Source organism: Capra hircus, chromosome 13, assembly GCF_001704415.2.
Source record: "Capra hircus breed San Clemente chromosome 13, ASM170441v1, whole genome shotgun sequence".
NCBI classification, from domain to species: domain Eukaryota; kingdom Metazoa; phylum Chordata; class Mammalia; order Artiodactyla; family Bovidae; genus Capra; species Capra hircus.
The window spans coordinates 37,023,785-37,051,146 of record NC_030820.1 but is presented as its reverse complement, the minus strand read 5'-3'; the positions used below and the strand labels follow the sequence as shown (position 1 = coordinate 37,051,146).

Sequence of the window (27,362 nt, the reverse complement as noted above, 5' to 3'; positions counted from 1 at the left end):
CTTTGGGGTGTTCCCTCCATCTACCTCTTCTAGTCTGCTCCTTCTGGTTTTTGATACACAGAACACTGGCATTTTTTGTCTCATGGAAATATTCAAATGCAGTTTCTGTCTTCCTGCCTCTTATTACTGGCTCATCATCTTTAAACTCCTGAAGGCCAACATTGCAAGAAACCCTCCCCAGTTTAGAATTAAGTGCTCACAACTCTTGTAGCTCTCTATTTATTCCTCACTTTCAGAAGTTAGTTCATTTTGTCTTGCTTTATTCTGATTGAATAATTTCCTCACTAAATAATAATATCCTTTGCAAGAGGGAGCATGCTCTATTTACCTTTTTAAGCTCAATATCCCCACACCAAGCCTCACTTAAAATTATTTGTTGGACTGAATTAAAGAGAGCTGCCTCACCTTTAGTGCAAGTTCTAATATAAGAAATAAAAAAGCCTCCCCCCTTTAAAAAATCAAAAAAGAAAGAAAAGGTAAAAAGAAAAATTCCATACAAATATGTTCACTATCCTCTTCTTATGCATTTTTGTCCTGCGGAGATTCTCTCAAAGATAAATCATTTAAAATAAAAAAGGCAAGTTAGAGCTGGCATTGACAGATGCCCACCGTGACAAGTAGCTGGTACGATGCTGATGCTTCTGAAACATGTAAATATCATTCAGTTCAGTTCAGTTCAGTCGCTCAGTCGTGTCCGACTCTGCGACCCCATGAACAGCAGCACGGCAGGCCTCCCTGTCCATCACCAACTCCCGGATTTCACTCAAACTCATGTCCATCGAGTCGGTGATGCCTTCCAGCCATCTCATCCTCTGTCGTCCCCTTCTCCTCCTGCCCCCAATCCCTCCCAGCATCAGAGTCTTTTCCAATGAATCAACTCTTATTAGGGCTCTTCACAGAAATGACTACTGTTCTCATAGGCACATGTGAAGATGACACCTCATGCCCTGGAAGTTAGAACCATGTGACTGGTTTTGGCCGATGGAATGTGAATTTACATGCCATTCATCACGTCCAGGCAGAAGCTTTAAAAGCCAGTGTGTGATCTGCTTTTCTCCTGCCATTGAGTTGCTCGTGTAACCAGGGGTTGGGATGCAGCTAAGATGAAGCCTGGGTACCTAAGGCATTTCAAAGTGTTGGATGCATAACGTGAGTGAGAAACAAGCTTTGATGTTGTTATTCCACTCTGATTTGTGGGTTGTTTGTTATTGTTAGACACCTAGGCGATCCTAACACACATAAACTCATTCAGTTTCCCAGACTGGATTTGTAGAATTCCCTGCCTTGAAGCCTAGAGCATAGTCCAGCTCTGAAACTCCAAGGGAAAAATTGTGATGCATTCCTACAATGGGCTGTTTATAAACTACAAACATTTACAAATTAGTCACCTCTTCTGCTCCATATACCCTGTGGTCTGGGTTGGTTTGGAGGCACGTGAGCCCATCTCTTTTAAACATAACCCAACCCACCCAAATAGGTTGTGAAAATATATTCGTTTCACCAGACAGACTAGGATTCCATGCCTTGACTCCTGCATCAGTTAAGCTCTACTGAATTGACTCCCATTATTGTAGGAAGCACCAATAGGTGGTACTCCTGCAACTCTAGTCTCTGAGTCCCCTTGCTTGTCCCTTGTGAAGTCATCCGACTCTTTTCCCTTACACCTGTGGCCCCACCCTGGCCTCCCAATCCTATACCTTTTGAGGCCCTGGTTACTCCTCCCAGAACTTTGACTTGACTTTCACATGTTTCTGCAAGTCTTCACTTATACACTGGTCTGGGAGAAACTGAGCAGCTCTTGGTAGTTGCTTTGAACCCAGAAGGTCATGGCTGTTTAGCAGTTCCAGAAAGAAAGCAGATGTGTGGAGTGTGATGGAAAATCAATACTGATCAGAGGGGACAGAAAAGTTCCCCCAAGCTGGTGCTGGCTAGCATCCCACAGACTAATGAGGAAATAGGAATGCATCTTTTGTCTGAAGTCCCAGGATGAAAACCATTATGAAAGGGACCTAGATGCTTACCAGGTACCATTGCTTTGTGAAAAGAGGGTCGTTCACGTTGATGTCGATTTCGTTGATGTCTCTGTATCCTCGCTTTTTCCGGTTGAATCCTTCCTGCTGCAAGGCCCTCTTTACCTGGAATGACAATGCTTTAGTGTTATCTGTCTATTGGCCGAACACCTCTCTTCTAGAATTCATTTCCACAAATTCAAATTCCGTTTGTATATAATGTGTTTTTTTTTTTCTTTCCTCAGTAGAAGCTGAGCTCATCTCATGAACACTCTTACTTTCTGATTATTTCCCAAGATAATTTACTGTTGTTTGCATTGAACAAAAAGGCCATGGGGATGGCCTTCAGTGAGTTTTGAGTTTTGTGAAAATAAGAATTATGTGGAGATAAGGTGGTCTCAAATTGCCAATGACCCTGGATCATCGAAAAAGCAAGAGAATTCCAGAAAAAACATCTATTTCTGCTTTATTGACTATGCCAAATCCTTTGACTGTGTGGATCACAATAAACTGTGGAAAATTCTGAAAGAGATAGGAATACCAGACCACCTGACCTGCCTCTTGAGAAATCTGTATGCAGGTCAGGAAGCAACAGTTAGAACTGGACATGGAACAACAGACTGGTTCCAAATAGGAAAAGGAGTACTTCAAGGCTATATATTGTCACCCTGCTTATTTAACTTATATGCAGAGTACATCATGAAAAACACTGGGCTGGAAGAAACACAAGCTGGAATCAAGAATGCCGGGAGAAATATCGATAATCTCAGATATGCAGATGACAGCACCCTTATGGCAGAAAGTGAAGAGGAACTAAAAAGCCTCTTGATGAAAGTGAAAGAGGAGAGTGAAAAATTTGGCTTAAAGCTCAACATTCAGAAAACAAAGATCACGGCATCTGGTCCCATCACTTCATGGGAAATAGATGGGGAAACAGTGGAAACAGTGTCAGACTTTATTTTTCTGGGCTCCAAAATCAGTGCAGATGGTGACTGCAGCCATGAAATTAAAAGACGCTTACTCCTTGGAAGGAAGGTTATGACCAACCTACATAGCATATTTAAAAGCAGAGACATTACTTTGCCAACACAGGTCTGTCTAGTCAAGCCTATGGTTTTTCCAGTGGTCATGTATGGATGTGAGAGTTGGACTGTGAAGAAGGCTGAGCGCCAAAGAATTGATGCTTTTGAACTGTGGTGTTGGAGAAGACTCTTGAGAGTCCCTTGGACTGCAAGGAGATCCAACCAGTCCACTCTGAAGGAGATCAGCCCTAGGATTTCTTTAGAAGGACTGATGCTAAAGCTGAAACTCCAGTACTTTGGCCACCTCATGCGAAGAGTTGACTCATTGGAGAAGACTCTGATGCTGGGAGGGATTGGAAGCAGGAGGAGAAGGGGACAACAGAGGATGAGATGGCTGGATGGCATCATGGACTCGATGGACGTGAGTCTGAGTGAACTCCGGGAGATGGTGATGAACAGGGAGGCCTGCCGTGCTGCTGTTCATGGGGTTGCAAAGAGTCGGACATGACTGAGCAACTGAACTGAACTGAACTGAAGGTGGTAGGGGGCATTAGGTGAAATAAAACAACGAAACACTTGCATTAAGGGAATGAATGTGATTTCAGAGAGGGAGGGGGTGGACCCATCACAGCCTAGTTTTCTGGAGGCACCATAATGAAAAGGAAAATTGAAAATTTTACATAATCTCCTGCTTCTTCTGCCTCTGTAACCCAGCTTGCTCCTTACAAAGTCTGGATCATGTAGGTCTCAGAAAGTGAGGACTCACAATACTAGGAACTCGAGCTTATCTCACCCGCCCTTGTCCTGCTCTTTGCAATCGCCCTAGCCCTTGCAAGCTCCTCTGTCCATGGGATTCTCCAGGCTAGAATAGAGGAGCAGACTGCCATTTCCTACTCCAAACCTGCTTAATCATGCCTGTCTGTGTATAAGAAACTCTGTCAGCCCTTTGTTCAGGGCTCAGAGCTTGGAGTGTTAGCTCTTCTGGAAGCCCGCCAGCGTAATAAACCTGAGTTCTCCAGCTCTCCAAGTGTGGTGCTTGGTTTCTCGAGTACTGATTTTCCCACTTTTGCTGACAGTCCTGTACTATCACCTTTGGGAATCAGCCAAAACAAAACATCAAAAAAAAAAAAAAAAGAAAGAAAAAGAAAAAGCTGCCTGACAAGCTGGCAAGTCCACAACAAAGTTCTAGAAGGTGAGTGAGGGAACCTCGAAGATAAATTGGTGCTCTCTTTGCAATGATGACACTTCATCTGGAGACAGTCAGATTGAACCCTAAGCCCTTGGATGGAAATGAAACTTAGGAGCTGAATCAGGAGGCTCCTGGCAACAGCTGGGCTTTGTCCCAAAAGGGAAGCTTTCTTTCCACTTGGGCAAAAATGAACTCACCATGCAGTAGCTGTAGCTGAACATCTACCCGCTCCAGAACTATGCAAGCGGGTAAAAGGGTATGTTCTGGATGCTGTTAATTTTTTACAATTATATTTTGTTGCCAAATATTCATTTCTCCTTCCACCATGTTCCCCAGTATGTTGGGGGGATGACCTCAAGCCCACTGGGTTCTGTGTTTGTGGGAGTGAAATTCCAGGCACCAACCTCTTGTAAAGGAACCAAAGCCGCTCTGCCTCTGAGGGTGTCTCTCTTCCAGGGTCTGAATCATAGGGAAATGGTGTGAGGGCAGAAAGGACCCTCAGATGGTGTTTATTCAGAGGTTCACTCACCAGACCTTACTCCCTAAAGGATCCTTGCCACTGTTGGCCACAGCCCAGCCTGGAGCCCTCCAGGACCAATCCTTCAGCCTCCCACAGACTGAGCTCTGCACCACTTTCCAACAGATTCACTTTCACTTACATGATCCAGAATCAATTTCTGTTGCCTACACCCATGAACTCAGATACGGGACAAGGGAAAACAGAAGATTCCCTGTTAGGAGTGAAGCTGGAAGAGGGTGAATAGAGAGACCACAGGCGTGACTGAAAACCCTCCCTTTCCTTGCTGCCCTGGGAGGTGAGGGAGGCTGCAGCTGAGCAGTTCCTCACTTCCCTGCTTCACACGTCGACACAGGAAGGCCCGGGCTTATTTGCCAGAAAAATTCTTAATTCTGCAAGAAACTGTCCATGTAGAGAAGTAGCGGGTGTGCCATTTGCTCTGTGACTTCTTTGTGGGGAGTGAGGAGTCCAACAAGAGACATTCCCTGTGAAACAGTTAACCCCTACCCCTTGAAAGTGAGGTGAAAGTGTTTGTCGCTCAGTCGTATCCAACTCATTGAGACCCCACAGACTGTCGCCGGCCAGGCTCCTCTGTCCATGGGATTCTCCAGGCAAGAATAGAGGAGCAGAATGCCATTTCCTACTCCAAGCAGTCTTCCCCACCCAGGGATTGAACCTGCATCTCTTTACCACTGAAACTCTGGGAAGCCCTTAATTTGCTACCTCAAGCTTCAGTTCTATTTAGACTCTTCACAGATTGGGCACCCCAAACCTGAATTTCTTCATCCTGACAATTCTTCACAAACTTATTGTTTCTTTGTCTAAAAAGTATAAAAGCTGCCTGCTTTGGTCACTTCTTAGGTCCTATGGGTTCTATGAGACCTCCATGTGCATGAATTAAATTTTGTTTCTTTTTCTCCCATTAATCTGCCTCATGTCCATTTCAGTATTAGGCCAGCCATGGGAACCTGTGGCCAGCACAAGGGAGGTTTCTCCCTCCCCTACACTCTCAACCTGTAAAGAGCCACCAAATGCCCCCCTCTCAAAGCTTCTGATCACTGGAATTTCCAGTATAGGAACTGGAGCTTGCCCGCCCATCCTGAATGCCCATCTTTCCATTTTGGTCCCACACCCAAGTCTTCACCTGCTCTGCTCTCAGATGGCGGTCTTCCCTGGCCTCCCTTGGTTGGCGGTGGCCCCATGATATAGACTTATGTTGGAAAACTCTGCAGGTTGTTCCCAGAAGCATGAGAACAGGAAGACTATCTCAGATTTCATCTTTTCCAATAACAGTGGAGGAATGGCTGTCACAACGTCACTTCAAACTCAGACCAAGTGCATTCTAATGAAAAGGCAGTCTAACTTCATTTCCATAAAATTAATTTTTAATTTCATAAATTAGTTTTTTTTCACAATAGTCATTTTATTTTATTTTATTTTATTTTTTAAAAAATCTTTAATTCTTACATGCGTTCCCAAACATGAACCCCCCTCCCACCTCCCTCCCCACAACATCTCTCTGGGTCATCCCCATGCACCAGCCCCAAGCAAGCTGCACCCTACGTCAGACATGGACTGGCGATTCAATTCTTACATGACAGTATACATGTTAGAATTCCCATTCTCCCAAATCATCCCACCCTCTCCCTCTCCCTCTGAGTCCAAAAGTCCGGTATACACATCTGTGTCTTTTTTCCTGTCTTGCATACAGGGTCGTCATTGCCATCTTCCTAAATTCCATATATATGTGTTAGTATACTGTATTGGTGTTTTTCTTTCTGGCTTACTTCACTCTGTATAATTGGCTCCAGTTTCATCCATCTCATCAGAACTGATTCAAATGAATTCTTTTTAACGGCTGAGTAATACTCCATTGTGTATATGTACCACAGCTTTCTTATCCAGTCATCTGCTGATGGACATCTAGGTTGTTTCCATGTCCTGGCTATTATAAACAGTGCTGTGATGAACATTGGGGTACATGTGTCTCTTTCAATTCTGGTTTCCTCGGTGTGTATGCCCAGAAGTGGGATTGCTGGGTCATAAGGTAGTTCTATTTGCAATTTTTTAAGGAGTCTCCACACTGTTCTCCATAGTGGCTGTACTAGTTTGCATTCCCACCAACAGTGTAGGAGGGTTCCCTTTTCTCCACACCCTCTCCAGCATTTATTGCTTGCAGATTTTTGGATCGCAGCCATTCTGACTGGTGTGAAGTGGTACCTCATTGTGGTTTTGATTTGCATTTCTCTAATAATGAGTGATGTTGAGCATCTTTTCATGTGTTTGTTAGCCATCCGTATGTCTTCTTTGGAGAAATGTCTATTTAGTTCTTTGGCCCATTTTTTGATTGGGTCGTTTATTTTTCTGGAATTGAGCTGCAGAAGTTGCTTGTATATTTTTGAGATTAGTTGTTTGTCAGTTGTTTCATTTGCTATTATTTTCTCCCATTCAGAAGGCTGTCTTTTCACCTTGCTTATATTTTCCTTTGTTGTACAGAAGCTTTTAATTTTAATTAGATCCCATTTGTTTATTCTTGCTTTTATTTCCAGAATTCTGGGAGGTGGATCATAGAGGATCCTGCTGTGATTTATGTCTGAGAGTGTTTTGCCTATGTTCTCCTCTAGGAGTTTTATAGTTTCTGTCTTACATTTAGATCTTTAATCCATTTTGAGTTTATTTTTGTGTACGGTGTTAGAAAGTGATCTAGTTTCATTCTTTTACAAGTGGTTGACCAGTTTTCCCAGCACCACTTGTTAAAGAGATTGTCTTTACTCCATTGTATATTCTTGCCTCCTTTGTCAAAGATAAGGTGTCCATATGTGTGTGGATTTATCTCTGGGCTTTCTATTTTGTTCCATTGATCTATATGTCTGTCTTTGTGCCAGTACCATACTGTCTTGATGACTGTGGCTTTGTAGTAGAGCCTGAAGTCAGGCAAGTTGATTCCTCCAGTTCCATTCTTCTTTCTCAAGATTGCTTTGGCTATTCAAGGTTTTTTGTATTTCCATACAAATCTTGAAATTATTTGTTCTAGTTCTGTGAAAAATGTGGCTGGTAGCTTGACAGGGATTGCATTGAATTTGTAAATTGCTTTGGGTAGTATACTCATTTTCACTATATTGATTTTTCCGATCCATGAACATGGTATATTTCTCCATCTATTAGTGAACCTAACTCTGCAACTAAAGCAACTAGAAAAGGAAGAGTTGGAGAACCCCAGAGTTAGTAGAAGGAAAGAAATCTTAAAAATTAGGGCAGAAATAAATGCAAAAGAAACAAAAGAGACCATAGCAAAAATCAACAAAGCCAAAAGCTGGTTCTTTGAAAGGATAAATAAAATTGACAAACCATTAGCCAGACTCATCAAGAAGCAAAGAGAGAAAAATCAAATCAATAAAATTAGAAATGAAAATGGAGAGATCACAACAGACAACACAGAAATACAAAGGATCATAAGAGACTACTATCAGCAGTTGTATGCCAATAAAATGGACAACGTGGAAGAAATGGACAAATTCTTAGAAAAGTACAATTTTCCAAAACTGAACCAGGAAGAAATAGAAAATCTTAACAGACCCATCACAAGCACGGAAATTGAAACGGTAATCAGAAATCTTCCAGCAAACAAAAGCCCAGGTCCAGACGGCTTCACAGCTGAATTCTACCAAAAATTTCGAGAAGAGCTAACACCTATCCTCCTCAAACTCTTCCAGAAAATTGCAGAGGAAGGTAAACTTCCAAACTCATTCTATGAGGCCACCATCACCCTAATACCAAAACCTGACAAAGATGTCACAAAAAAGGAAAACTACAGGCCAATATCACTGATGAACATAGATGCAAAAATCCTCAACAAAATTCTAGCAATCAGAATCCAACAACACATTAAAAAGATCATACACCATGACCAAGTGGGCTTTATCCCAGGGATGCAAGGATTCTTCAATATCCGCAAATCAATCAATGTAATTCACCACATTAACAAATTGAAAAATAAAAACCATATGATTATCTCAATAGATGCAGAGAAGGCCTTTGACAAAATTCAACATCCATTTATGATAAAAACTCTCCAGAAAGCAGGAATAGAAGGAACATACCTCAACATAATAAAAGCTATATATGACAAACCCACAGCAAACATTATCCTCAATGGTGAAAAATTGAAAGCATTTCCCCTAAAGTCAGGAACAAGACAAGGGTGTCCACTTTCACCGCTACTATTCAACATAGTTCTGGAAGTTTTGGCCACAGCAATCAGAACAGAAAAAGAAATAAAAGGAATCCAAATTGGAAAAGAAGAAGTAAAACTCTCACTGTTTGCAGATGACATGATCCTCTACATGGAAAACCCTAAAGACTCCACCAGAAAATTACTAGAGCTAATCAATGAATATAGTAAAGTTGCAGGATATAAAATCAACACACAGAAATCCCTTGCATTCCTATACACGAATAATGAGAAAGTAGAAAAAGAAGTTAAGGAAACAATTCCATTCACCATTGCAACGAAAAGAATAAAATACTTAGGAATATATCTACCTAAAGAAACTAAAGACCTATATATAGAAAACTATAAAACACTGATGAAAGAAATCATAAATTAGTTTTTAATGGAGACCAGCGATGCTTTGGAATGCCATGCTCCCTGGACAGCATCTTCCTTGTAACTCAGAAGCACTGCAGCGTGACTTGAGAGGTCTATAGTTTTGCACCTTGTGTTATTAAAAACCAAGAATTCTAAGACTGTAGAGTGCTTTCTGAATTATATCCTCAGTGAAGATCACAGTTAGAGTTCCAAGAGGGATGAACACCTTTAAGACATATATTTTCACTTGTTACTCAAAAAACTAGATAACAGCGTCTCCCCTAAAATGGTACCATATACTGCCATCAGTCGCTTTTGTGTTTTGGTTCTTGTCCAATTCTAACTTGCATTTAAACCTAATTTTTACATAATAGTAATCACATCATTCATAAAATTGAGCACCCTTTCTTTATTGAGTATCTGACCATAAGAATTTTAATACATTGCTACATAGCTCTCATCTTTTAATTTTTAATGGCTTCCTAAACATTCCATAGAGGAATGTACCATAACTTACACAACGAGTTCCCTCTTAGTGGTCATTTAATTGTTTCCTATTATAAGTGAAATTGCCATGAGCAGAGAGATGAGGTTATAAACTATTTTTAAAGACCTCTGGGGAAGGTTTCAGTGTTACAATTCTATGTGTGATAAAGCTCTTAATGTCAGAGAAGTATTTCCTAGCATCTATAATCTTCCCTCACATTATAACTAAAAGACCATTTTTATTCTCTTTTCTTCCTCCTATGAACTGTAACCTTTCACAGATGATTCCTTTCATTACCACTTAGATGTAGGACGAATGACATGCATAAAACTTAACCATGGCTTCTCGGCTTTTCAAAAAAAATATATATATATATACATATAACATACAGTTAGCTTCGGTATTTAGTTTTAGAATGCTCCCCCAAGTTGGTTCATTGACTTAAACATTTATACAAATAAAAAAATATGAGAAAGCAGGTGTATGTGTTACTGGATATTATTTTATTACAAATGAACAGATGGATATTCTACGATTCAGGTTCAGGTTTTAAACCTTAATTGGAAACATGTACAAACATAGATTTTGCTGGAACAACTCCACCTACTGCCTTCCCTTCCTTGTGTCTCCCCTCAATGAAGAGATTTTCAGTCCACAAACGTTTTTGTGAATCTACAGTATGCTAGTGACAGACGGTACTAGGGTGAGGCAGACATCCCTGCATGTTGGCATACTCTTTTACAAGCTGCATTAACAAGGTACTTTCACTACATTTAATTTTCCCTGGTGGCTCAGATGGCAAAGAATCTGCCTGTTATGCAGGAGACCAGGGTTTGATCCCTGGGTAGGAAAGACCTCCTGGAGAAGGGATGGCAACCCACTCTGGTATCCTTGCTTGGAGAACTCCATGGAGAGAGGAGTCTGGTGGGCTACAGTCCATGGGGTTGTAAAGAGTCAGACACAGCTGAGCAACTAACACTTTTAGTTTCAATCTTCCCCACTTGTGTGCAGGCACAGTTCCAGTTGAGGAAACAAAGGTTCAGAGACCATTGGCCAAAAATTGAAAACATGGCAGTCACCCAAGTTGATCAGTTCTAAATGGTGTGAACTTTCTGCTAAAGCACACAGCCTCTCCCTGAGGCATGGAACACAGTCGACCTTCACCGCATATAACTTCCTAGGGATCAGGGCGGGGATCACTTCCCTGCTGCGCTGACAATTAAATAGCTGATAATTAGCACTGACTGTGCTGGGCAATGGCATCCAGAGAAGGCAATGACACCCCACTCCAGTACTCTTGCCTGGAAAATCCCATGGACGGAGGAGCCTGGAAGGCTGCAGTCCATGGGGTCACTGAGGGTTGGACATGACTGAGCGACTTCACTTTCAGTTTTCACTTTCCTGCATTGGAGAAGGAAATGGCAACCCACTCCAGTGTTCTTGCCTGGAGAATCCCAGGTATGGGGGGCCTGGTGGGCTGCCATCTATGGAGTTGCACAGAGTTGGACATGACTAAAGTGACTTAGCAGTAGCAGCAGCAGTGCTGGGCAAGGGAGAGGCCAGAAGAAAGGGGGGCAATCTAGGGATCTGCCTCCAAAGGGTGGGAGAACATCTAGGCTTGCAGTGAGCCAGTGAAGAAAAACCATAAAACACGGAACTAACGTGATGCTGAGGGCACTGGTTTGTGATCTGTGATGCTACTGATTGTGTCACACTATGCTTTTCTGTGTCATGGGCGTGCTCAGTTGCTCAGTTGTGTCTGACATGTTGTGACCCCCATGGACCATAGCCCGCCAGGCTCCTCTGTCCATGGGATTCTCCAGGCATGAATACTGGAGTGGGTTGCCATGCCCTCCTCCAGGGGAACTTCCCGACCCAGGAATTGAACTCAAGTCTCTGGTGTCTTCTGCACTGGCAGGCAGGTTCTTTGCCAATGAGCCTATTACAGGTTGACCTGTGTCCCCTAGAAGATATGCTGAAGTTGTCACCCCTGGTAGCTCTGAAAGTGATCGAGTTTGGGGACAGGGCCAGTGTATATGTGATTAGCTCAGGTGAGGGCAGCCTGGGTCCTAATACAGTACAGCTGGTGTCCTCATAAGAAGAGGATGAAGACAGACACACACACTGTGGTGATGTAATAGAGTATGTCATCAGGATAAACTCATCGCTGGGTAGGACTTTAAATTCTCATCAGGCAGTTATTGCCAGATGCCCCCCAAAAGCTTATACTGAATTGCATGCTCACTGACAGTGCATGAGAGTGTGGGGAACTTGAAAATGTGTGGCCCTCAGACACCCTAACGTGGCTATTCTGTTTTGGGGGCCTGGGGTGCCACCTGGGACCCTGTTCTTGAAGAACTGCTAGAGGATCATGCCATGTGTCCTGGACTGAGGTCTCTGGGAGACTGCAAACTCCAAGATCCCCTCCTGATTCTCTGGTGCCTCAGTGATGCAGGAAGCAGAGGTTCCGAGCCTGGACGAACAGAGCAGTAAACTTGGCCCCGGCCTCCGTGTCTCTCGAATTTCCCAGGTGATTCCTAAGAGCCCCGGGGCTTGGGCAGCTGTGTGCTAGACTCCTCTATCCGCTTCTTGTCTCTTGACCCCGTCAAGAAAGGAAATCGAACTATGGATGAAAGTGCATCTACACCAAGCAACTTCAAGGGTGTGTTCTCTGGAGGAGACCAAACCCAAACCCATAAGAAAATACATTGTATTTGCTTACAAAAAATTAAATCTCTCCTTATTCATCTCAGGCTGCTTGCTGGGAGGTGGGGGAGGGGAGGCTGGGAAGGAGTGGGGAGTGGGAAGAATATCCAGAATGCAGCAAATTGTCCAAAGAACACAGCTCTTAAAAATAAAAATTAAAACTCTCTTAATTTGTATGGTAAATTACCTAGCCTGTATCAGCCAGGGACTTTCTTTTCCTGATAGGTTCAGACAAAACAAAAATAGCTCTTCCAGAAACATTGTGCCCAATACATCAGCTAGAACATCCGTGGGTGGACTTGACATTGAGTCCGCATGGGGTGCAGGGTGAAGGCTGGAGTCAGACGGCCCTCTGGCCCCTGGCCTGATTATCGGTCATGGCCCTCCTGGGGTGGGGAGAGGACCCTCCTTTCTGGTGCACGAGATGCCAGAACCATGCTGGGGGGCTGTCCTTGTAAGTTTTGAGCTGCTGGGGAGAATTGAAATGTATTGAGTTGGGCTTCACCTCATGGGAAGGACAATATAGCTTGACTTTTATTGAATATAAAACGTGGAAGGAGAGGCTGCGTGGCATTGTGGACAAGAGCTGGCCTTTGGGACAGACAGGTGTGAATTAGAGACTCTGATTACCTACTGTTCACTATCATGAGATCTCAAGCAAGCTACAGAAACTATTTGAGGCTCAGTTTTTTTCACCTGTAAAATGGACATGAGACGTAGTATCCACTTACACTGATTGAGCTGACTGTGTGCCAGGAGGTGTTTTAGTCCTTTATGTACATCATCTCAGATAATTTTCACAACAATCTTGGGGCAGAAGAGAGATTAGGAGTGAAGGCACAAAAAGTATGCAGGGAGCCAAAAGAGGAGCCATGAGTCAGATCTGTTACAGGTTGAATTATGACCCCCTGAAAAATTCACATGTTAGTGCTCTAACCCCCAGTGTGTCAGAATGTGATTTTTTTTTTTTTTGAGGAAGTGTCTTAGATAATTCTGTTAAAATGAGGTCACTAAGGTGAGCCTTAGTCCAGTATGGCTGATGTCCTTGATAAGAAGAGGAAATCTGAACAAGAACCCATGGAGGAATGATGTAAAGGCATAGGGTAAAGATGGCCACCTGCAACTCTTTGCAACTCTATGGATTGTAGCTGCCTGGTTCCTCTGTCCACGGAATTCTCCAGGCAAGAATACTGGAGTGGTTTGCCATTCCTTTCTCCAGGGAATCTTCCTGACCCAGGGGTCGAATCTAGGTCTCCTGCAATGCAGGCAGATTCTTTACCATCTGAGCCGCCAGGGAAGCCCCTCAAAGCAGCTCAGGCTGTCTTTAATTCACTCTTCTTGCTCATAGCTAGTGGAAGACAAATCAAGTTCAACATGGCGAGAGTAACCAGCTGAAGTCATTCCCATGAGTGTCTTAACTGCAGAAGACCCCCTGCAGGAAAAGCACATAACCACCTCTCTTCCTGTGAATTTCCAAGGCAGCATGTTAGCTCTGAGTCTGAACCAAGGAACTGAAGGCAGCTCATCAAACAAGAAACCCAGAAAGGCCATCACTGCTGGATGAGGTGGGAGATTAGGGAAGAAGGAGGCCACATAAACTCAGATATTCCAGTTCACCACTTTCCACCAACCATTGGCCTTGGCTGTCAAGATCCTGAGGCAGAGGTCTGCGGAGGGAAGACTTGACCCAGGGGCGTCCTTCACCTGAGGTGGGGGCAGGGAGCTGGCAGAGAACATTCAGAGAGTCTGCGGCTTAATTTCCTCCTTGAGTAGGCAGGTATGACTTCTCTGCAAGTCCAATTATAGGCAAATCACAGGGCTTAACTTTTCAAACAGAGAGTTAAGCCATAATGATGGTTGAATGCACGATATTGATCCCCCTCATTTAGAGAGGTTTGCCCATCTTTCAAGAGTGAAGACGATCAATTGAGAAGAGAGGGTACGGTTGTGTGCCTCCGGCCACAGTTCCAGTCACTGCCTCTTGGTGACAAGATATTAACAAATTGCTATCTATCATCTAAAGCTGTATATACAAGATATACTTTGAGCTAAGTCAATGTAATTAGGGAAGGATCAAAAGATGCTTCTAGCAGAGCCAAGGACAGAGACCACGATGGGAATGCCTGTAGGAGGTAAACTACAGCTGGAAGATGTGTGATGTGTGTAAACGTCTTGAACGTCACAAGTAGGGTTTTGGGGATTTTATCACAAAAAATAACATTAAAAGATGGTAGAAGCTGTGCCAGGTGTTGGGGCAGGGCTGGTTAGACTGGAGTACACTTGAGAGGATGACTTTCTGGGCATGCCAGGAACCCCTAAATGCTGTCTGGGATCACAATGATGTGACCCTTTCATTGAGGTTTTCCTGAGAAATGTGGAAAAGAAGCAAAGCAAGGCTCAGTGGCTTTAGCATATTAATAGTTTTCGGCTACACACATAATGCCTTGATGCAGAGTCTGCTGGCCAGGAGGTCGGCTCTGATTCCCACTGCAGGAGGGCAGAAGGACCTCAGGCTAACACAGAAGGCTCCCAGGAGGTCAGATGGAGGGAGGAGGAGTGAGGCAAAGGCTCTGCCCTGTCCACGCCAGCTGCGGCCCCTCCCAGTGTCCTCACACACGACTCACCCACTCAGTGCTCCATCTTCCTGGAAAGGCACTGAGGTAAGAAGTGAAGACAAGCCAGCAGGGCCCACAGAGAAGTTGCTTGTGGTACCCAGCTAGGAGGGAGTGGCTGCAGCTGAACCCAGAACACACAGCTTCCAGAAACTTCCTCCCTTGCACAGCCTCCATAGTGATGATGGTACCTGGTCCACTTCTGCTAATGGGCCAAACAGAGGATGCTGGGTAGGATGTCCCCAGGATCCCTAGTCCCCATTCTGCATTTGACTAGGGGTTCAAGAGTGTGCTTCTGGAAGGAACAGGTGAATCTGACAGCAGGTACAATGCAAGTCTCATGAATGACGTCTACTCCTGGTCACCTCCTTAGGCAGAACTGCAGTGCCAGGGGTGCCGGGCTTGGTCCTATGGGTTTGTCACCTTAGCTTTGCTTCCATGATCATAGGGTACTGATGATATCCCAGCCCAGATGCTGCCCCACAGATGTGTGTAGGGAAAAAGGGGAAGGGTGGAGGGGTGGGTGATTCCATTCAAGACATGGCTTTGCTACTGCTAAGTCACTTCAGTTGTGTCCAACTCTGTGCGACCCCATAGACGGCAGCCCACCAGGCTCCCCCGTCCCTGGGATTCTCCAGGCAAGAACACTGGAGTAGGTTGCCATTTCCTTCTCCAATGCAGGAGAGTGAAAACTGAAAGTGAAGTTGCTCAGTCATGTCCAACTCTTAGCAACCCCATGGACTGCAGCCTGCCAGGCTCCTCCATCCATGGGATTTTCCAGACAAGAGTACTGGAGTGGGGTGCCATTTCCTTCTCCAATGCAGGAGAGTGAAAACTGAAAGTGAAGTTGCTCAGTCATGTCCGACTCTTAGTGACCCCATGGACTGCAGCCTGCCAGGTTTATCTCCTGCCTCTGGCTTCTTTCACTGCAATGGCAGATTTGAGTGGTTGTAACTGAGGGCATGGGCTTCCCTGGTGGCTCAGATGGTAAAGAATCCACCTGCAATGCAGGAGTCCTGGCTTTGATCCCTGGGTCGGGAAGATTCCCTGGAGAAGGCAATGGCAATCCACTCCAGTCTCCTTGCTTGGAGAATTCCATGGACAGACCATGGGGTGGCAGAGTCGGATATGACTGAGAGACTGAGCAAGCGCGAACTGAGGCCATGGGGCTCACAAGTCTGAAGTAGGTGCTCTCTGGCCCTTTACAGAAAGTTTGTGGACCCCCCAGTGTATAGCACAGAGATGGTAGAATTCTTGACCAGACAGGCTGATGGTGAGGATCATATGGAATGACTGTTCCTTTGTGGACACCAACTGGCACATGTTACATGTTACTGTCTATCAGAGGATGGATAACGTGTGTATGGGATCCATCTCTTCTATGAGTGTGGAAGCAGGGGCAGAATTCTGAGCAGTGGTGCAAATGGTGGGATGTGAGGGGCACAAAGAAAGCTTCTGGGGATGATTCAGATCACCTCCCCTGAACATGGGCACACTGACTGTGTTCCAGCCATGAAGAGTTAAGCCTTCAGCATCCAGATTATGTCTCTGCTTGAAAAGATTTGGAGAACAAGTCCTCTGGGGATGGCAACACATCCAGGTGTTACCACTTAGCAACACGTGTGCAGGAGCTCATTAGTGAGACGGCTTTTCTTGATGATGCTGATTGAGATTGGTACCAGGAAGGAATGGGAGTTTATGGAAAAGGTCATTTTCAAATTCTTGGGCAGTTTCTTGCAAGTCAGGGAGAAGTGCTTGCTGAAAGCAACAACAAAGGATGCAGGGCTTAGAACTGGGAGGCCCTGGGAAAGGGAGGAGTAAGACAAAGGAGGTGAGGGGGCAGTGAAAACCCTCTAGACTTGTTTGTTTCCTGAGACATTCTTTACGCCCGGTGTGTCTTCAGTGTGGAAAGATATGCTGACTGTTAATTAGCTATAATATAGGTTGCATTGTTTCTTTATACATTTTCAGTTGGTGAACAAGCCAAAATATAGTCTGCTACAGAACATAAGTGGATTCTTGAAAATTTACAAGCTCCTTTTCTTAAACCCACACACACTGAAGGTTTGATTTTTGGGGTTAGGACCATAGACCAAAGAATTAACGAGCAGGGTTCAGTCCTGGCCACGGGGGACTGAATATTCCATTTCTCGGTGGGTTCTTCCTAAAGGGCATGTATTTTTCACCTTCCTCAAAGGCTAACCTCTTTGTCAATAGCAATGCCCTGTCAGTTCTTTCCTCTTATCCGTATTTCATTAATTGCCAGTGGAACAATCCCAGATTGACAGAGTAGAAAAGGAGATGTGTGTAGAAATGACAACTGGCATACGTCTAAAGTATACGGGGGCTGGTGCCTGTGCATCCCCCGCACCAGGCGGCTGGAGAGAAATTCATATGTCAAGCCAAGCAGCCCACGAATGACGAAACACCAACAAGGAATAAAGGTCAGCGTGATCGATTCTTCTACTTAATGCACAGAGCACCCAGTGCACGGCATTAATGAGCCCCAGCCCAGCAATGCAGAACAAATGAAGAAAGTCACGCGCCGACTTTGCAGTTGTGCTCCTGGAAGGTACAGAAACCATCATGTGCTTAGATCTGCACTCTGAGAAATGCCAGGAGGGAACAGCCTCTATTCTGCAGTCTCCTTTCCTATGCTTGCTGTAACACATCTCCAAACTCAGTAGCTTAAAGCAACATGAATTTATTTTCTTACAGTCCTGAAGGCTAGAAGTCTACAACAGCTGTGAGCAGGGCCGTATTCCTTCCGAAGGCCCCATTTCCTTGGCTTTTTACGCTTCTACAGGCTGCATGCACTCGTTGGTTCACGGTCCCCCTCCTCTAGGGCTTCCTGGTGGCTCGGTGGTGAGGGATCCACCTGCCAGGGCTGCAGATATGGGTTTGATCCCTAGGTTGGGAAGATCCCCTGGAGAAGGAAATGGCAACCCACTTCAATATTCTTGCCTGGGATATCCCATGGATAGAGGAGCCTGGCGGGCTACAGTCCTTGGAGTTGCCAAAGAGTCAGACGCGATTAGGGACTAAACCACAAACTCTTCCTCCAACTTCTCTGGGAGCAACAGTGGATCAAATTCTTCTTACATGGTACCCCTCTGACTTCCTCTTCTGCTTCCATCTGATGAAGTATTTGTGATGATAGAGCTCTGGATAACCCAGGATAATCTCCCTATCTTAAAGCCAGCTGATTAGAAACTTTAATTAGCTCTCACCATGTACCATAACATATTCATGGGCTCTCATGAACGACCTAAGGATTCATGACCTAAGGATTAGGACATGGACATCTTTGGGGGCCAGTATTTTTCCTACCACATGCAGGATGGGAGCTAACATCTATGGTGGGGAAGTGAGGCTGAGTGTAGACCAGTACTACTGAAGACACCCATACAGGAAAGAAGGAAGTCTGATGGAGAAACTGAGCACCCAGAATTCACTGGAAAAAGAAACAAAGCAGCTACATTATTGGATGAATCAAGGTGCCGATGAAACTTATCTAGTAGTAGAAGGACCATAGTGGAGTAACTGGAACTGTTTCTATCAACAGCTGAGGCATGATTCTAATTCAGGAGGAATGGTCCAGTTCATGGATGAGGATCTTCACCCCAGAGGATATTAGCAGGTTGAAGTGATTGGCTTAAACTGACTAAATAAAATATGACAGTGCAAATGGACATACAATGCTATTCTTTGGTTAAAAATAATCAGTTGTACAATTACAGGGAAGAGAAGAGTGTCTTGGTGGGAGGGGAGGGTTTCAGATGTCTCCGTGGTGACTCTCTGATAAAGAAAGTACCTGCCAATGCAGGACACTTGGGTTCAATCCCTGGGTTGGGAAGATCCCCTGGAGGAGGAAATGGCAACCCACTCCAGTATTCTTGCTGGAAAATCCCATAAACAGAGGAGCCACAGTTCATGGGTTGCAAAAAGTCAGACATGACTGAACATACATGCATGTAGCTCAACATGAAAAAATAATAATAGTTAATGAGCAATAGCTAAAAAAGCAAAGTCAAACTCTGGATGCTTTAGGAGAAGTAGGGTCCTAGGTGAAGGATAGAGCAAATGTTTTTGAGACATCTGGTCTGGTTCTGGAGTCCACTTTCAACAGGGCACTTTGCAGATTTGGTGTCCAGAGGAAAGGAACTAGCGTGAAGACAAATCTGAGAAACATCACATTAGGCAACTGGAGATGGTTATAGAAACTCAGTTCACAGGGTAGACTGCAGTAGCAGGGGACACTCAGATGGGGAGAGGCTACTGAGTATCCTGGCTGTGACCCAGTTGGGCACAATCTTCCAAGGCCTGATTCAGAAACATCCACTAGTTGAACTATACAATTTTTATTTATTTACCCACCTCTGACCTCCCACCTCATTTAAAGGAGGGATATTTCTCTGTTCCACTGATATGGGTTTGGCCATGTGTATTGCTTTGGACTTATGCTGGAACAAATATCCTTGTCCACTGTGAGATTTCTTGCCTTCCAGTCATGGCCATGAGAAGAATAATGCTCAGGGTGGGCATTTCACTTTGGGAACTGTCAATCCCAAAAGCCGAGTGCCATCTGTGTGGGTAGAAACTTCCAGGAAGAGCCCTGGTGGCAGTTCACACTATTTCTAGCCATGACATTTGTTCAGAGTGTCAGGGAAGTATGCAGGGAATGTAAGAGAAGATTCCATCTCAATCCTGAAAGTCCTTTAGACATTGGAAATTCGGCAAACTATGTGCTCCCAACACTGTCTGAGAAGGTAGTATAACTGCTGGGTAGGACCCAGTGCAAGCCAACAGTGAGCCGGAGGGCAAATGCCGGATCTGGGTAGAGCTTATTTCATTCAGAAATAGCAGTAAATAAATAAACAAACAAACAAAAGACCCAGAAGAAAAGGAACCCATATAGGAGAACTGGAAAGAAAAATACTAGGAACAAGGTAGGGAAGTCATGCTGAGCACTCAGGCAGAAGCATTATACAAAAAAGTGATTCAACATCAGAGCCAGAAGGAAATTCTTCGATATATTGATTAGGACATAAATCAGGATTTTAACGCAATAGCCAGTCCAAATTCATAAGACTGAGAGGAAAAAACACATCAGGACGAAAACAAAAAGTGAATTGAGGAAACACAAAACAACTAAAGGGTTTCCCTGCTGGCTCAGCTGGTAAAGAATCCTCCTGCAGTGGGTTCAGTCCCTGGGTTGGGAAGATCCCCTGGAGGAGGGCATGGCAACCCACGCCAGTATTCCTGCCTGGAGAATTCCCAAGAACAGAGGAGCCTGGTGGGTTGCAGTCCATGGGGTCGCAAAGAGTCAGACACAACTAGCACAAATAAGAGGATACCAAGCACAAAAGCAAAATGAAACTTTTTCTGAAAGCAGCAAAGAGCAGAATTGACAATGCAGAAATGATACAGGTAAATTTTCACAGATTTATCAGAAAGAGATAAAAATGGTGAAGAGAAAATTGTCGATGTGTATGTCATGGGACATAGGGCTTCCCTTGTGGCTCAGATGGTAAAGAATCCGCCTGCAGTGTGAGAGACTCTGCAATCCATGGTGTTGCAAAGAGTCAGACATGACTGAACGACTAAGTACACACCCAGGAAATAAACAGAGAAACAGATTCAACATAAAAGTTCTAGTTAATGGGGAGATAGGAACATTCCTGAATGCCTGCTCAGTAGCAAATACAACTGATATCTAATGGGAGCAATTTAAGGTCAAATAACCAGTTCTTGGTGCCCTGGAAATCTCCATCTTCAAGCTGCTTGTGTGTTTTTACTTCAGAATCTTCAACTCCTTACTAAAAAGCCTCAAAAGGGGGCGATAAAGGTGGGCTTTCTTATCTTTTATTTTTTAATTTTTAAATAATTTTTTTTGATGTGGACCATTTTTAAAGTTTTTATTGAATTTGTTACAGTATTGCTTTTGTTTTATGTTCTGGTTTTTTGGTTGCAAGGCATGTGTGATCTTAACTCACTGACCAGGGACTGAACCTGCACTCACCCCCTGTATTGGAAGGAAAATCTTAACCACGGGATCACCAGGGGGATCCCTGGCGTTTTTGTCTTATTTGCATGTATTGATGCCAGCATTCTGGATGGATTTCTTCCTTAGAGTTTATAGCCAGTGAGGCATCATTTCTGAGATCTAAGGGATGGACTGTATTTTATAAGAGGCAGCATCCTGTAGGGGTGGCTTACGTGGACGTTAGAAAGGACGAAGGTTGAACCTCCAGTCCTGAGAGATCTGAATGTTAACTGGAGGCCCTTCCACTGCTTGTGTTCACTGTGATGAAGAGTAAACTGAGCCTTCAGTCCAGCTCAGAAGCTGCTTGACTGTCTCCTGCTGCTGGCCCTTAGACCTGGGGCAGTAACAGGAGGTGCGCAGTAGTGGGGAGTTGCTCAGGCTCAAGGTTCCTAATTTACCAGGGAGCCGGCTCCTCAGCTTGGCGGTGTTGCTAACAGTACTCCTGCCAGGAGAAACTGTTCGCAGCCACTGGAAGAGACACAAAGCAAAACACTTGATTTTATAATTGGAAAGGCTCACCACATTCTCAGCAAGAGTCATAATGTGAGATCTATATATACTTAGTCATATTCCAGGGAATATTTGCATTGCAGCAATAGAGACAAAGTCTCAGAAGCATCTAAGCAGAAAAAAAATAACTATATTAACCACAAAGGTGTGAAAAATCAAACGAGGCTGCAATAAGAAATGCCAGAAGCCAAGGAGGGAATGGAGACAGGTCAAGAGGTCAGTGTTTATGTTCAGCTGACAAATTACCCCAAGGTGTAGGGGCTTCAAGCAACCATTAATTTATGGATGCTGTGGGTCAGGAATTTGGAGATGGCTCAGAGGGATGGCACTTGTATCCATGACATTATTTCTTGGGCCTCAGCTGCAATGACTCCAATACTGGGTGTGATTAGAGGACTGGGGCTGCCTCAGGTGTGAAGATGGTCCTTCCTGGGTTAGGCGCTCAGGCAGATCCTGCCAGAAGAACACATCATTTCCTGGCAGCCTTGCTTGTTTCCTCTCTCTAGCCAGAGCTTTGTGGGTAAAGGCCGAAGTTCAGCTAGGGAAGTTGCTGTCATTTTCTCACATGTCTACATTCTAGACTTTTCTCTATAGTCACCAGCACCATTTCTGGAGAATGCAGAGGTACTTTAGTTTGGGACTCAAGGAGCCAGAGCGTTCTCACCCCCACTGCCCAGCCTCCAGTCCCTCTGCCATGACCCAGCCAAGCTGGTTTCCCTAAAAGTCCGCACGTGTCCTCATGGGCCTCCTGTTTAGGGCACAGGCACTCGTGCCTCAATGTTCTTGTGTCAGAAAATCCACACACATCCCATTGCCCATAGCCTCCCCATTCTGCGATATCTGCTGTGTTTCCTGATCACAGCTATCCGCATTTGTGGTAACTCCCTTGAAAACAAGTTGTTTAAACCACACAGCTGGGACTTGAATAGTCATTTAACACCATCACTCAGTTCTTGAACTTGGGTATGGTACCCGCTGTTAAACTGTAATTTCTTGGGGAAAAACAAAACCAATTGTAAAAGTACATTTTGTCTCACTTCCAGAGAACAAATAGTCTGCCCTTTCCATATGACAGTTTTGCGTTTGTGAAACAGTGGGCCTGTGAGAGCTCTCTTACCAGCTCCACCACCACCTCGTCTGCCCTGGGAGCCTGACGTTATCTGACGGGTCATGATTTCTATTCACTTTTTTTTTTTTTTTCACTTCCAAACATGAATGCGACCCCATGCACTATAACTGGCTAGGCTCCTCTGTCCATGGGATTCTCCAGGCATGAATCCTGGAGTGGGTTGCCATGCCCTCCTTTAGGGGATTTTCCTGACCTGTCTCCGACATTGTAGGTGGATTCTTCACCACTGAGCCACCCATGGGAAGCCCATAATGAGCTCCATCATGTTTTATTTCACATAAAAGAATTTGGACTTTGACCCCTCTCCAAGAAGTTTGCAGGCTGAAAGACACGCCCCCTGCATTGGAAGCACAGAATCTTAATCATTGGACAACCAGTGAAATCTCTCAGTCACTTTTACACATTCAATTTATGAAAACTAAAAAATTCTATGTACCCTTAAGGTGTCTTTAGAGTAAGTTCTTATTATTATTTAATTGTTGAATAGATCTCCTGAAAAATGTGATATTCTTGGCAAAAAACAAATGGCATGTTGATGTGTTCTGCAAAATCACTCCAAAAGCAAGATGCTATGTGAACACTGTCACAGCCCTTCTGGGACTGCTGTCTTGAATTTGAAGGAAGGGCAATTTGCTCAAAGTTTTTATTGTCAATTTGGACTCACCTAGACTCCTAGAGTTTTGAGACTGTTTTCTCTTTGAATTGCAACATACGTGCCTGCGTGATCAGTTGTATCCGACTTTTGCGACACCACACCACTGTAACCTGCCAGGCTCCTCATCCATATTATTTTCCAGGCAAGAGTACTAAAGTGGGGTTCCATTTCCTTCTCCAAGGGATCTTCCCAACTCAGGGATTGAGCCTGGGTCTCTTGCATCTCCCACATTGGCAGGTGGATTCTTTACCACTGCAATATCATCTATTAATTGCTCTTCAAATAAGGTACACTTGTTGTGCCTCCCAGTGGCAGACAAAGGCCCTGGAAGGTATGAACCCTGATCCCCTTTGTTTCTCAGTTCTCAGATATAGCAGGTGCACAGTAGGAAATCATTAAGTATTTATTTGATTTTTTAAATGAAAGATTTATTGAAGAAAAAGGGAATCTTACTCAGGGTTGCTATGCTCCAAAATGATTCCACAGTAAAGGCAAATAGGTCACTTTATGAAGTCTGGAAAGATAGTACAGATGAACCTATTTCCAAGGCAAAAATAGAGATGCAGACATAGAGAACAGATGTGCAGCCGTGGGATGAGGGAAGAAGAGGGTGGGACGACTTGGGAGAGTAGCACTGATATATATATACTATCATGTGTGAAATAGCTAGTGGGAAACTGATGTACCGCACAGGGAGTTCAGCTCGGGGCTCTGTGATGACCTAGTGGGGTAGGATGGGGGTAGGTGGGAGAAAGGTCAAGAGGGAGGGGATATATGTATAGCTGATTCACTTCATGGTACAGCAGACACACAATATTGTAAATCAATTATTTTCCGATAAATAATAACATTTAAAAAGAAAAAAAAAAACAACCCAAACAGCAACAAGAATAGCATGAAGAAATCAAGTTTATCTTCAGCAGAATAAGCCTGAGTGCAGAGAGACTGCAGGTGCGGAAGTGTATGGGTTCAGGGAGAAGTCCTGCGCCTGCCTGATCTCTGGTTTTCTGTCCTTGAAGCCAAGGAATAACATACAGAATGGAGACATTTAGACCTTATTCTTCTTTCTTTCTCAACACTTTTAAATAACTTTACCATTCATTTCAGGGAAAGCAAGACTGCCATCTTCGAAAGGTCAGACAAGGTGGCTTTCTTCTTTTGCTCCTTCTAGCAACTGGGCAGAAAAGCAAACTTTGTTTTCGGGCTTGAAATGAAATCACTGCATCCCATTCTTATCTACAGCTGAGGGCAAAACTGATGATCTTCAAACCAAGTGCCAAAAACGTGCTCCAAAGGAGGAGCCTAGCACACCTGTCTTTTTATGGAATTTTCCTCAAAGAATCTTGCAAAAACCTAACACCAAGCCCTTGAATGAACCATTATGCTTTTTACCATATTGTGGAAAGTAATAGTCCATAGAAAATCTGGTGAAATCACTAAAAAGTATCACTCTTTTTTGTGGTTCTCTAGGAATTCATATTGGAAACAGAGCCAATTAGAATTCGGAGGGACCCTTCTCCTTCCTAGTCAGTGGTTTCCTTTTCAATGGTGTGAGTAGCAGGTGATTTCTAATCTGCTTCCCCTTGGCTTCCCTGGGGAAACTCTGACTTTTCTTCCTAAAAATAGATGACCACAACTCAATTTCCCTGGGTGTCAATGACAATATAGTGACTATGGGTGGTTTCTCCAATGTCCTCTATATTAAAGAAATCCCAGTTTGTCTGTCACCACTGAGATAGACTAAGACAGACCTTTCTTATCATTTCCAAGGTTATAAGCAATTTTGCCCCGACATCTGGCATGCATACCCTATCCTCTGAAACACACGGCACACCCTGTCCTTCACACTCTGAACAGATGTTCACCTCTCTTCATTTCCGTGGGTTGGTTGGGAACATTTTCCATGATGATACTTAGTACCAACTAGGTGAGTTGTATTATCAATTGGCAGAGAGCAGAGTGTGAATAAAGGTGTGTACTTTCCAATAGGAAACCAGAGTTGTGGGCTTCTGAACTTAACCAGCCTCACGGTCAGAAAGCCATGGATGCCTTCGTTGCTCCTTACTTGATCTGTTTCTACATGGTTTGCTATTTGCCTGATGTTTGCTCAGCACCTGGTAAGCAAAGAGCTTTCAGTAAAGGTAGAAAAGAAAATCAATATCTCTGCCCGTTTAGACAGCCTCTCACCATTCAGTGACATTCACACAGTGCTGGGGAGGGACACTAGCGATCCATGCATTGTAAGGACCAGGAGAAGTCATTCAGTCTGGTTATCTGAGCAATCGATGGCATTCAACTAATCACTAGCCTGCTTTCAAGTGACTAGGTTTTTATAAAACTGTGGCTTGATGAAATGATACCATCTATCCATGTTTCTCTCATAACGTCTCTCTGACTGATGAGAAGTAGCATCCTGTTATTCTGCTATAACCTGGTAACTGTAAAAATCTCAAAAATAACTCAATGTGTAGAATTCAATTATTGGATGTCTAGTGATTTCAGTAATCTTATATATATAAAAAAAGCTAGTCACTCAGTCGTGTCTGACTCTTTGCGACCCCATGGACTGTCGCCTGTCAGACTCCTCTGTCCATGGGATTCTCCAGGCAAGAATACCGAAGTGGGTTGCCATTCCCTTCTCCAGAGGATCTTCCAGACTCAGGGACTGAACCCAGGTCTTTCTGCATTGCAGCTGGATTCTTTACCGTCTGAACCACCAGGGCAGTGGCAGCTTTAAAACACGTCTGTAAGTTCCTCAGTGGTCCTCTCAGCAACAGGTAGAACCCACATCCTCCCTGTGCTCTGAATGGACTTGTAGGAAGAAATGCTCTCTGACTTCCAATATCACCAGGTGGTCAGAAAGCTCACCTGGTCCTATAGACCTAGGAAGCCAGTTGCATATAAGGAGGTCCAACCACCCTAAGGCTGGTGTACTGTAAGGCCATGCATGGGTCCTGTGGACCCGTGGGTGTGGGAGGGGCCCATCTAACTATAGCCATGTGGGACCATGTGGGACCCTGCTGATGGGAACTGCTGAGCCTTTTCCAAATTCTTGACCCGTGAAACAATGAGCCAAAGTGAAATTGTGATTGTTTCACATATCTAGTTCAGGGGTGACTTATGACAGCACTGGTAACCAGAACAATTACCCACCATTTTATGAGTGAAGGCATTGAACCTCACAAAATTTCAGGAACTTGCCCCACATCACAAAATTTCAAATTGCCTTTTTTTTTTTTTTTTTTTGGTCAGATTTGTCCTAGTTTGAAACCAAGGCACTTGACTATACTGTAATGCCTTTCTAATTAGTCAGGGAATTGCAGGGGGAAACCCAGTAACACTGAGGATGTAAGAATGAAAAATGAAATCTCACTATTCTATATGCTTTACTGAAGATCCAGGTGGTGGAGAGGGTTTTCATCCCAGACCCATGAGTGTGTGAATGAAAAGTCCTTGTCCTGTGTCCTAGGTCTTAGGTCAGAAACCTCAGAAGCTTCCTTTTAGGAACTGCTCTCTACCGGCCCCAACCCCACCCTCCACCCAGGCATCTTCCTCTTGACCCTTGCAAGCTGGATCTTTGCCATCAGCTTCTCTGCCCAAAAGTCAGCCACCCTCTTTTTGGGAGCAAAGAACTCATCGATCACCATGGCCCCAGACGCATCCCCCCAGGATCCTTTCATCTGATTTAAGCCACCACACTGAGAGAAGTACTGCCGCCCATCTCTTGTGGATGCAGAGATCGGGGCTTAGAGAAATGAAGCCATTTGCTCAAGCTAATTGGTAAATGTTATCCCACAGTTTTCTGCCTCTAACTGTACTGTGCTCCTTCCCATAGTCCTCAAATATACTAAACATTAAAAAAATGATTTCAGTGTTCCTGAAATACCCGGCC

General features: G+C 44.2%; 1 protein-coding gene across 1 annotated transcript in view; it reads right to left on the bottom strand.

Annotated features, from left to right (window-relative positions):
• LOC102179575 (neuroendocrine convertase 2) overlaps window positions 1-27,362 on the bottom strand; it is a gene marked incomplete at its 3' end in the record, with an annotated part of 202,343 nt that overhangs the window by 68,387 nt on the left and 106,594 nt on the right. The window contains 1 exon segment of the mRNA XM_018057223.1: window positions 2,022-2,135. Within this exon segment, the coding sequence (XP_017912712.1) occupies window positions 2,022-2,135 (114 nt within the window).